This window comes from Zonotrichia leucophrys, chromosome 2 (genome assembly GCF_028769735.1).
Source record: "Zonotrichia leucophrys gambelii isolate GWCS_2022_RI chromosome 2, RI_Zleu_2.0, whole genome shotgun sequence".
NCBI lineage: Eukaryota > Metazoa > Chordata > Aves > Passeriformes > Passerellidae > Zonotrichia > Zonotrichia leucophrys.
Window position 1 is genome coordinate 72,119,954 of NC_088171.1, and position 12,168 is coordinate 72,132,121.

General features: G+C 36.8%; 1 protein-coding gene across 1 annotated transcript in view; it reads left to right on the forward strand.

Moving 5' to 3' along the window:
• DROSHA (drosha ribonuclease III) overlaps window positions 1–12,168 on the forward strand; it is a 73,722-nt gene that overhangs the window by 18,675 nt on the left and 42,879 nt on the right. The window contains exons 10-14 of the mRNA XM_064705441.1: window positions 805–876; window positions 2,408–2,489; window positions 3,689–3,763; window positions 7,106–7,275; window positions 11,830–11,954. Of these exons, the coding sequence (XP_064561511.1) occupies window positions 805–876; window positions 2,408–2,489; window positions 3,689–3,763; window positions 7,106–7,275; window positions 11,830–11,954 (524 nt within the window). The remainder of the gene's footprint in view (window positions 1–804; window positions 877–2,407; window positions 2,490–3,688; window positions 3,764–7,105; window positions 7,276–11,829; window positions 11,955–12,168) is intronic.

Below are 12,168 nucleotides of genomic sequence, written 5' to 3' on the forward strand. Positions count from 1 at the left end.
CAGATCTTTCTTTATTTGTGTGCTTATAAATGTAAAATAACCTTGGGTTGCTTCACTTTCGCAGATCATGGAATTGTTCTAACATTCTTTCATACCTTTGAGGTCAGTGAGTAGTAAAATTTGGTAAGAGCTGTAGATGTGTAAGGGAAAACTAGGCATTTTTGTATTCTTTCAGGAATTTAGCTTTTTTTCTCAGAAAATCCCATTAAAAATGAGATACCTTCAGCAAATTATGGACTGTAAAAAGGTGAAAAAAGGAATTAAAAGTTTGTCTTGCTAGCTAGTCAGATGAAGTTGAGAATATTTATGGCATGAATTTAGTATAAAACTGCAATTTATTCCTAAGCTATAACATTTGACGTAAAACTGCATTTTAAGACAGTACAGCTGACACAATTGGCAGAGTGCTAAAAACACCTTGCTTTCAGATCACTCTATCAATTTGACATGCTGTGTCACAAACAAATTCACTTGCAAATATCCAGTTGAGAGAAGATAGAGGTTTACTGAGGTTTACAGGTGTACTTTTTCTCCTAAAGAAAATTTTATCTCCAGCAGATGGCATTATTTAACTTTCCTTCACCATCTCTCCTGTCAGCACTGTGTTTTATTATTGAGGTGAAGGCTGGAGCTAGTACTCCCTTTACATGTGCTTGTGTGCTTGTCTTTGCATGATTCCCCAGAGCAGCTGTTTTAGTAAGGGCCCTTTTCAGCAGACTGTAGTACCTTTGCATACAAAATTGTGTTAACAATACATTTGTTGCTTATGGTTTTTAATGCTGAAAATTTTCTCTTTTCATCCAGATTCCTCTATGCAAAGTAATCAGGTTTAACATTGACTATACAATTCATTTCATTGAGGAGATGATGCCTGAGGTAAGATGGAAAATTAGTCTAAAAGTTAGAGTAGGTTATGAGTTGTTGGTAATGTCCCACCTTGTGAGATCTTAAGAGACTGGCTCTGTTCTGAGCGAGTGGCAGAAACAGAACTTGAATTTATAGGTACTAGCATAAATCCATCTACCTGGGCTATCATATATTAAAATCAAACAATAAGAAGTGCTTATATCATAGGTTCCTTTCATTTTAAGTTATATGCAGTATCTGTAAATTGAAGTAGGCATTACCCTTCTCTTACATCTGACAAAAGTAAGGCATGTGGAGGTGCTCCTTTGCCAGGACCGCATGAGACAATGGCAGAGCTGAAACTTAATCAGAAGTTTGAAGCTCTTAAGATTGCTTATCAGTACTTAATATAAGCTGTTGTCAAAACAAATTTCCTGTGGATACAAACAGATTATAAACATTGAGTTTATAATCTGTTTGTGGTGGGTTTTTTATTACTAATTAATGCCTGGTGGAGCCAGTTTGAGAACTAGATTGCTGCAGTGGAACAGTATGTACAGAGGCACCCCTGCATATTTACTACAAAGATTGGATCAGTATTTAATTTAGTCATATATATTTACATTTTTCTTTCTAGTTATCCCCTTTTCTGTTGCTCAATGGCATCTAAATTTGTGCAACAGCCCTGAAATGCCTCAGAAAGAACAATGTGATCAAAGAATTAATTTCTTGTTAGTGGATGTATTATGTTGTCTGCAGATCTTGTTGAACTGAAACAACAAAAGGCCACCAAGCAAAATAGGGAAGTCACCATTTGGGAGGGCTTCTGGGTAAATGGCTACAGCGTGATTTGCAGACTGTCTTTACTAATGATTTTTGAAAGAGAATATGATGTGGAGTTTGGAATTTACAGCCGATATCATACATGCACAATTTATATCAATCTGGCCTGATTCTGTTTGTTCAGGCAAGTTTATATGTTCATTCGCTGAAGGAGCCACTTCTTCACTTGATGAAACTAATCTGGTTTTGGGTTTTTTCCCCATTTCATCTTCTTTCTTTTTCTTCTGTTGGCTGTTTAGGTCGTAATCCTCAGTTTGTGTTGTACTCATACTTGCTATGGAAGTGATCATGATACCACAGATCGTGATTTATAAATATTTATTATGAGCATGTGGGAAAAAGTGAACTATGAAAAAGAATATTTCTCAGAAATGTTTCTTCTGCTTAGCTTGCTCAGGTGGAAGGGGTTTTAGTGCTTGGCATATTATTGCAGATTTATAATTTTTGCCTATACTGTTGATTTGGACATTGAGTGAAAAGGGTTCAATACCATTCTTTCTTGACAATGCTTTCATGAAGAGACCACTGTGCTACATTAGAGTAGATGATCACAAATATATCAGTACTCAGCAATATTCCAGAGCCGAGTAACTAGTGGTTGGCAGATATGAAGACACTGGTTTTTTTTATTGTGTTTTATTTAACTATATATGAATGGCATTATTTGTATTACAGTATTACATATTTATCGTTTTATTCTATTTTTTTGTTTTCCCAGAATTTTTGTGTGAGAGGCCTTGAACTGTTCTCTTCATATCTATTCAAAGATATTTTGGAATTGTATGACTGGAATCTTAAAGGTAGTGTTCTCTTTGAGAGAGTCCTCAAAATAGCAATGTAACTGTTGCTTTCCATGAGAAGGACAAACTTCATCTATTCTTCAAGAAGATGAAATTAGAGTTCAGTAGTGTGAGCTGTTGCAATGAAAATGCACAAACTTGGCGCTGTAGTCTCACAAATAAACTGAATTTCTGCCTTGACCAAGAACTTTTATATTTAATCAAACAGTGAATATTACTGCATGTTTGATATTACAGAGTACCATGTGCATGGTATTTTGAAAGTCAAGGTGTCAGGTAGAGTATTCTCTTTTATTTTACAAGCTAACAACAAGTTGCCCATACAGTATTTTTCTGCAGTCAACTCAGAAAGCTGTGTCATACAGACAGCTGTGGAGAGCTGAGGTTATCATTACAGCTGAATGTTTGTCTTTTGACAAGATGAAAATGCTTCTTTCTGCGAAGACCACAACAAAGGAGAATGGTCTAAAAGAGAAATGAGAGTATTAGAAGAATTGCATTTCAGTATCTGTAGGATGTCTTGACTTTGTCTGTGGAGTTGCCCTCTGCACTTTATGTAGTTAAGCAGAGGAGAACACAGGTTTAATAGATTTTGTGCAGCCTTTGGTTTGATACTAAATATATACACTAAATATATTCTAATATCAGTATTGTCTCTCCTGTCACTGCTTCTGATTGTTCTTTCTATTTTTAACACCAGGTACTTACAGGTTTAGTTTTTATTTTCTTGCAAAGCTTTATATAATGAATAGGAAAGTAAAAAACCCCAAAACCTCACAAAACAGTACTGTGGAAATTTCCATGTTCTCTTTGTTATGGTGAACAAAAACCACCTCCCTAATTGGGAGGAGATAAACTTGTGCTTGTACCTGTAAGACTTAAATGTCTTTTTAAATGTATATTAATTGATTATATAACCAATCTTTTTCTATTACTGTTTTATTTAAAAGTAATGGGTTTTTTGTTAGGTTCTTATTATTTTTAATTTATTTTGATTTCTTTTAAATTGTCAGTCTGGAAGCTTTCACTGCAAGTTGTTTCTCAGTTTGTTTGTTTTCTTTTTGTTACTTTTTGGATTGAAACTTAAGCCCTATCAAATGTAATCACTATTCATTGATTTTGTCTGCAGCAAAGTTGCCTCTCTTCTTTTGCAAATATATTGCTGTTCATAAATTTTCTGTATACTTTTCGTATTTAAGGTCCTTCACTTGAAAATGATTCTGTTTCCTGTCCCAGATACCACTTCATGCCACGGTTTGTGAGATTTCTCCCAGGTAATGTTTGTATTATATAGCTTTATACAAATTAGATCTAAAAATCTTATAAAAAAACCAAAAGCAAAACAGAAAACAACCCTATCCCCCAGAAGAAAATCCTCCACTAAAAACCCCTTTATTGCAAGTCAAATAGTTCAGTCAGTGCAGAGATCTGGTGCTTTTACCTGAAGTCTTCAATGCTTGCTGGCAATGTGGATGGTTTACTCAGAACTGAGATTCAGATGGGCAGGCTAAGTCTTGCTTCCAGCTTTTGTGTGTGTAGTCATTTTAGGCAGTGCTGGGTCCTCCTTGCTCCAGCCCTGTGATGGAGCTGTGACATTTGAGGAGTGCTGTTATCTAATCTTACACATTTCATGTGGCCCCAGCTCTTCAGGGTACCACGTGGTTAGATCACAGTTCTTGATGTGCAAGGGTCAGCATCACTGGCACCCCCAAGCATGTTTTTCTGATAGTTTCTTTATCCTACTGCAAGCTTAGACCTTGTAGCAAATAGTGAAAGACAAAAGCCATCATTCCTGTGCAGTTCAACCCTGGCCTGGCAGCAGAGGACAAGATTCCATGTGGAGCATCGCACTCATTTTGAGCGGACGGCTTACGTAGGCATTTAATGCATCCTAAGACACCAGGACAGGCTTTCAGTTGATGTAAATGTCATGGCTCCAATGAAAATGTCCTGCTGAGATCCTGCCAGTGATTGGAGGATCACAGTGATTGGAGGATCACGGCAGGAGGGTTGTGTGGACAGAAGGATGTGTTTCAGCTGTGGGATTTAGGGTGCAGATGAAATAAGGAACAGCCTTCATCAAGAGGGCTGTGACCTGGAGGTGCTTTCTGGTCTGGGCTTTGAAATTTTATTGGGATATTAATTATAGCTGGTGCAAAATGAGTTTTGGCTTGTTACTGTGGAGAGAACTGATGGCTAGATGACTATTTCTAATTGTTGTTCCTTCCTGGATACACAGTACTCAATCAGAAGCAGAGCTCTGAGGCTTGCTAGCAAACATTGATTTGGTTTTGCTGAAGCAATTTACAAAATAAGCCATCAAGCCACATGTGGCTGATTAACTTGACCTCATCACAAAATGAGAACAAGTTTGTCCTGCCTAGTTTGTGTAGCTTGAGGGTGCATTCCTGTTAAGGGTTTTAATATTCTGACTTTTTTTCTTTAATTTTAGATTAGAAGTTAGCTCTTTCTGTGCTGTTGGGTTGTTTACTGATAGGGAGAGATAAGTCTCTGTAATATGTATTCCTGTGTATGTGTGCTGCATCTTCTTTAAGGTCCCCAGCCTTCTAACTCTTTTTAAAAAATGTCTTTTTTCTGATATTCCTGGATATGTAGTTGCCTTTTAGCATCTTTTTGACAGGTTGTTTTTTTTAATCAAGCTTTCATTTTTTATTGATTATTTTTTGAAGTATCCTTGAAGATTTTTAATTTTCAGAGAGTGGAAATCTATTTCCTTCAGGTGTGTTTGCAGAACACTTCTTAAGTCTAATCAAAGAAGATGTTGGTGCATCAGATCTCCGCACATCCATCAGCTCTCTCTTTAAAGATAGGAATGAATTGCTGATTTCCCATCCCTTCTACTTTTTCTTTCTTACTTTCCTAACATTGTCTAAAAATAATGAGGTTTGGGATGTCAGGTTTTCTGTGTGGATTTTCTTAGACACAGGCCTTAGAGTAGCTCTGACCTAGTCATATCCGGTTTACTGAGATTCACAGCATGCAGAACAGTTGCTGTATTGTATTAATTTTCATAGGTTTTTATGATGATAAATATATTCAGAGAAAAAAAGCCTAGGAAAAACACATTTGAGGTCCTAAGTACTTCATATTCTGATTTAGAAAGAGTCTTTGACTTGCACTTAGCACAACCATCTGTAGCAACATGTACATAATCTTCCATGGGTAAGGATACACTTACATTTTAGTGATTGGTGGGTGGGAGCTACCTCTTGTGTAAGAGTATAATCCAGTTGTTGTGGAGTCCCCCTTTAATTTGAAGGAAAACTTTGCACATTTGAAAATCTGTCCCTGTAGCTATTTAGAAGTGTTTTCTATTTTCAGTGAGGTCAGGGGTGTATTTTCCCCACTTAAGATTCCATCTTGGAGTTTGGGTGAGTTAGCTGTTCTGAGAGGCCAAGTTACACCATTGCCTGTCATCATTTCTGTGCAGTAGTGCTGTTTTCCCAGCAGAAGTAAGAGAAGGGCTTGGTTCCTCACATGCCTTGTAGAGGACATCATCTTACACAGTGCTGCTCTTGTGCAGCAGCTCTGCAAGGCTTCTCCATCATGCCTGGGATCACACTCCTTGTGCTGTGGTGTCGTCCCCTGTATTGCTCTGAGGTTTTACTCCTGGTTTGTCACCGTTTCTCTGTGTGGGTGTAGTGATAGAGAGAATATTCTCAGTGACTGGACTCAATTGTATCTGCTCCTTGAGAGAGGAAAATCAGCATTTGTGTTCTGTGGGGCTGAAATGCAAAGATTCTTCCATACCTGCAAATTAGCCCTGTTATTAAGGGAGGGAATTAGAGAGATGTATGTCAAAATTAAAGCATTGTGGGAACATGCAGTGACTTTTCACTGACATGAGCAGACTTAGTGGATTTGAATAGTCAGTGGTCTGAATGATCACTGAGTGGTGATTTGTCAGAACCATCACTCACCTTCCCTGTTTGCATATTCACATCTATACCTGGCTTCAGGTAGCCAGGCAGATTACAGTGTCTTCTTTTATTACAAGGAGCCTTTGCTGTGCATTTTTCCTGGGAACTCAGAGGTGTTAAGTAATTTTCACATGCCCTTGATTCATTTAGTGAGACAAGACAGCATGAGGCTCTTTAGTCTTCATTACTGCAGTTATGGTATGTAAGCACTACAGATGAGTTTAAAGTGCAGGGATAGCTTACTACATCCATCCAGAAGTATCCTGTAAAATTTTGAGTGTACTTGAAAAAAGCTGCCTAACGCCTAAAGGCTTCTTAACTGCTGTTGTGAAAAGAATGATAAAATTGTGAAAAGGAAGGTATAACTGGACAGCATATCTGATTGTTCTGCTTACTCATTTTAAAGTTTATTCAGGCAAGTTAGGAACTTCAAGTTTACAGTATGATGGAACTGATACTCTTGCCACCATTACTGTTACTGCTTTAGTTTAGCAATTATGTTTTTGTGTGAGCAGTATTCATCAGTAAAACATTTGCCTTCATGTTTGTCAAATCATATAAGCATTTTGCATTTTATTTTGTTCATACAAACGCTTTGTGTTCTGCATATTTTCTCTTATGCTCATGCTTTAGGAATGAATCTCTAATATGTATTTTTTTATTTATGATTTTAAGATGGAGGAAAAGAAGTACTCTCAATGCATCAGATTCTCCTCTACTTGTTACGATGCAGTAAAGCTCTGGTGCCTGAAGAGGAGATTGCCAACATGCTTCAGTGGGAAGAACTGGAATGGCAGAAATATGCAGAAGAATGCAAAGGGATGATCGTTACCAGCCCTGGCATGGTAGAACAAATAAACAATTTTTTGGTTTTTTGAACAATCCAGTGACATGTACCTGTCTTCTTTCAGAGAGTTTGTTACAGGATAAAATAGAGCAGGAAAAAGTGACCAGTGGCAGTTGCAGATTGCAATAAGAACAATTTATTAACTGGTTCCAACACTGAATTGTCCCCTCTGCTTCTGTACTAAAGGGTATATTTTCAGATGGGCACTGTTTCAATGTGCATGTTAAAAGGAAGAGCTATATTTGATGTGTGTAAAACTTTCCTGTTTTCTCAGACACTCTTTATGTGCATGATCTCATTCTCTTTTCCCAGACACAGCACCAGAGAAATAGTAACTATTTGCTATTTACTTTTCCCTTCCTCTTTTGACCCCCTATTGACAGCTCTGTTTAATGTGTGCTGTCCAAACACTGGCTTGAATATGGAAAAGGTGTTTTCTGCCCGTGTAGTTTTTTCCACGTTGTTTCTGTGCTGCTCTCACTCACACTGAGGAATTTTGTGTACGTTAATTAATGCATGTAATCATTTTCAGTACCTAGTTTGAAACCCCTGTGGCCTTATTATTTTTGGAACAATTGGTATTTTAAAGCACTTGTTTTCTGAACACAGCTCCTTTCAACTCCGGTGTGTATGTGAATTCAGCCCATTATTCTTTTAAGAAATGTGGGTCACAAGAGTAGATGAATGTCCAAAAGAGTATCTTAGAGGCATATTTTGGACCTAATATTTGAGACCAACATGCAGCTTTGTCAGTAGTAATACCTTTCTTTTTCTGACTTCATTTTCCTCCTTTGCTCGTAGCAGAAATTCTTAGTTTCTGAAGAAAAAGTGTAACTTGGTACCCTGCCTAAGAAGGAATCTAGTTTTTCTACTGAAAAATCCGTCCCCGAACTGCAAGCAGGGTGACATGCTAAATACATTTTTCCAGTTCACATTTTCAAGTATGGCAGCATAACGTTACTAAACTGCTTAATAAGCTAATAACAACTTGGGTCAGATTATTTTCCCCCGATTTCATTCTGAGTGAAGTAAAACTTTTGAAACAACAAGAAAATTAGGCTGTTTCTGGAAACATAAAATACATAAATACACGTGAACCCTCACTATGGAAAATTCTACCTCAGCTGCTTAAAATGGTTGCTAAACGAGAATCCCATAATAGAAATGGTTAGAAAACCTGAACAGCCTTAACTTGCCTGTGGTTTCTGTGATACAAGGTACAAGCCTTTCCACAATTGCCAGTGTCTAAATGCTATGCATTGATATAACTTCAGTTATTTTGCTGAAGATATGCTGATTTCAGCTAGCTGAAAACTCCCTTTTTTGTTTAGCATGGAGGAACGCATATGCGTTCTTGCTTGTGTCACAGAACTCTAAATGTCTGTATGTACAAAGCAGTGTGATTTGTGAGCCATAGCGTTAATTCTGAGATCTTGTGTGATTTTCTGCTGGCAAACCTTGCATTCTACAAGGCAGCGTCTTTAGAGACGTGTGGACATCAAAATATGTAAGCATAAAAGAAATCTGTAGCGCTTTGAAATGTCATGTTATAATGGCATCATTAGAACGTGTCTTTTCTCTCAAGATTGCAATGACATTCTTCTTAGTTTGTGGATTTTTTCCTGTACATTGCAGCATATTGGACTGATTATGAATGTAAGTGAAAAACAGAGTATGAAACTATTACCTATGCATTTTACAGCATTGGAAGATAAAACAGTTCTGTTGGAGAGACAATATGAAACTGTTTTAAAAAATGACAGCTCTTCAATTCAATTATATCCACTTGAAACAACAAAGTAAAAACACAGAATCTTGGTTTTTTGCACAGCATCTTTTCAGAAATAATAATTCCTCTTATGATCAAATCTAGATTTTATGTGTTTGTTTTATTTTTTTTTTTCAGTGTGAGGTATATGTATGTGCAATATGGAGAAGGGAAAAAACGTATAATAGGATATGAATCCCACTTTAACAACTAACAGTATTTCAGCATTATTTAAAATTATTTTGCTTATTCGTGGTGTTTCATTAGTTCAGTGTAACTTTGTGTTTGAATAGATTTAGAAGTTCACAAATTTTAATAGTCTTTCATACTTCATTCTTCCTAAAATATTGATGGTTTTCTCACTACTACGTAGAAATATGTATATATTAATATACTTCTGTACTGCATCTGCATGCTATTTCATGTTTTGTTCTAATGTCAGCAGAGCCTTGATTGATGAGATTTGGAGTAGGAAACAAAAATAACAGGCCTCTGTTCTGTTAGAATTTCTTTGGTTTTGATGTGACTTTAAAGGGAAGGTTGTGATTATTGGATAGTCTATCAAAGCACTTTTAATAGAGCACAGGGAGAAAGCTCTGGAAGAATAACATCTAATTTGCTTGCATCCTGTCTGCTGGTGTGCAATTTATACTCCATGTTTCTTTATGTTGCTGTTTGTTCAGTTAACCTTCAGAAAGGGCACAGGAGAGGAGGCTGGTGTTCATGATGAAATAAAAAAGCATAACCCAGCTACACCCCTCTCATAGCTGTCAGTGAGGGAGCAGTTGTGATTAGGTCTTGGAGAAGTTCTTTTGTCTGGTTGCTGTCAGCTCTCTGTGAACAGCTGTGTAACTGATTGACGACTGCAAGGAACTGTCTTGGAAATGAAGAGGAGTCTGGTTTTGAGCAGTCCTGAGGTCACACATTTAACACAGACCCTGCTGCATGCATAGGGAAAGATGTCCTTTTTGCTCTTATGAGTAGTTCATTGCCTCTGTTGAGGTATCTAAATTGTGCCTGTATTTTTTTAATTGTATTGATTATAATTGATATGTTGAGTAATATTAAACAATTATTGTTTAATATTCTGTTAGTTGTATTTTGATGACCTGGTTCTCAGAGGAGTGGTGTATCAAGGCTGCTTTTTTAAGGGCTACAGAGATGGGAGAATTTCCTTAATTTAATATTAAGAGTAGGGAGAACCAACAAACAACTTATGAGGAGACAAAAACTTCTCAAGCTGGTTTTGTGCAATCTCCAAAAAAAACAAAAAACAATTCCCTAAAAATAAAATTAACCTAGTCCTTAAAAAGCAGGACTTTTAAGCTCTTGTTTAGAGGACAACATTCTGTCTGGTACAAATCTTACCCATTATTTTCTTTAGGGCTTTTTTTGTTGTAACCCTTTTTTATAAGAAGTGTTGTGGGGAAGACCTTTTTTCTCTTTTCTTTTTTTTTTTTTTTTGTGAAACCATCATCTTTAACTAACTAATTTAAGTAAGTTAACTATTAACTAACATAAATGTATTTTTTTTATTTTTTCCTCTGTTTTTTTTTGCCTGGGGAGATGTAACTTTATGTTCAGTCATCTTGTCTGCAGGGAAGCTGATAAGCATTTTCCCTTGGAAAATATTTCTTTATCTGAAAGCCAAGTATTTAAGTAAGAGGTTTTTTTTTGGTTTTTTTTAGAATAGGTTGAACTGTGGCCATATGTAGAATTGACTTTGCTTTTCCCTGCAGAAAATTATTCCTGTGAACAGTTCTACCAAGGTGGTTTGGAGGGTAAAAGCTTTGTTCGTGACACAGTTTTTATTGTTTTGTGAAGAAAATGGTGAGAACTGTTTCTGTAACACTGAAACTCATCTTTGAGTGCATCTTTACAGTGCTAAATGAGAAGTTCTGAGATGCAGGTAACTAGAAGTAATGCCCTTTTTCTGAAACCCAAGACAAGCAAAATATATTGGCCCCATCCAGCTGATTGCAAAGGGGGGAGAAAGCAGGCACATTACAAAGCAGCTTGACAGGTAATGGAGAAGTTGTTTACTTGGAGACAAACTGTGCACCTTCAGCTGAGTTTTTAAATATGCTGGGTAAGTGATCAAAAGCTCTGTGAGCAGCATGTCTGCCACAGTGACGAGTAATTACTTACTCTCTGCGTTCAGAGAGCTGAAGCAGAAGTTGCCTTCTTTTGCACTGTCCTTTTTAACAATGAAAAGAACTTCTGTTTTGAACTGTTAAAAGGGCAAAAGTCTCCTCATTATACAAGACTATATTCCTCCTTGTACACATCAGCCTAGGAGCCTTTTCTGAGAGTAGTGTGACAGATTTTTTTTTATGCTGTTTAGTCAGTGTGATTGAATGGATCTAATAATGCCTTTATTTGCTTTGGGAAATCATGAACTAAAATTAGAGAGGTAAACTGATCTTAGCAAACTGCTCAGGCATGTGGGTTTTTGGACACCAGAATGCTAATCCTAATTTTTATTTCTGGTATGATGCTTGACCAGAGAAAGTTGTTTCAAGTTCTTGGAAACAGTAAATTTCTGAACGTTTAAAATAAAAGGCCTTTTTGGTTTTTTTTTCTTTGAGTGTTAGGTCAATTAACTTTGTTTCAGTTATTGTTGTTGCCAAATGTTTATAATAGTATTAATGATTAGTTTAATGTGCATCTTACCAAGTTTGGAATGTTGTTGCTTCATGTTTCCTGGATAGTGTGGGCTTGAGGCAGTAAATCTTCCATGGAGCTGCTGTCAATTTAGTTGTATTTTGGTGTTTTTTCTCCTAGAAGCCCAGCTCAGTTCGTATTGATCAACTAGACCGCGAACAATTCAATCCTGATGTAATTACTTTCCCTATTATTGTGCACTTTGGGATACGACCTGCTCAACTCAGTTATGCTGGAGATCCTCAGTAAGATGCTTTTCCTTCTTTCTTTTGTTCAGGAACTCATTACTGTTGTCATTTGTGCCTTAAATAGGGCTTGGTTATGTGCTTAGTTGAGTCCAGTATAAAGCTTAGCACTTATGGTATCGGACACAAGCTCCTGCAAATTAGAAAATACGAGGCGTAACTTTTTCTCTGGAATAGTTCAGGATCTGCTGAAGTAAATATGCGTGCATGTGTG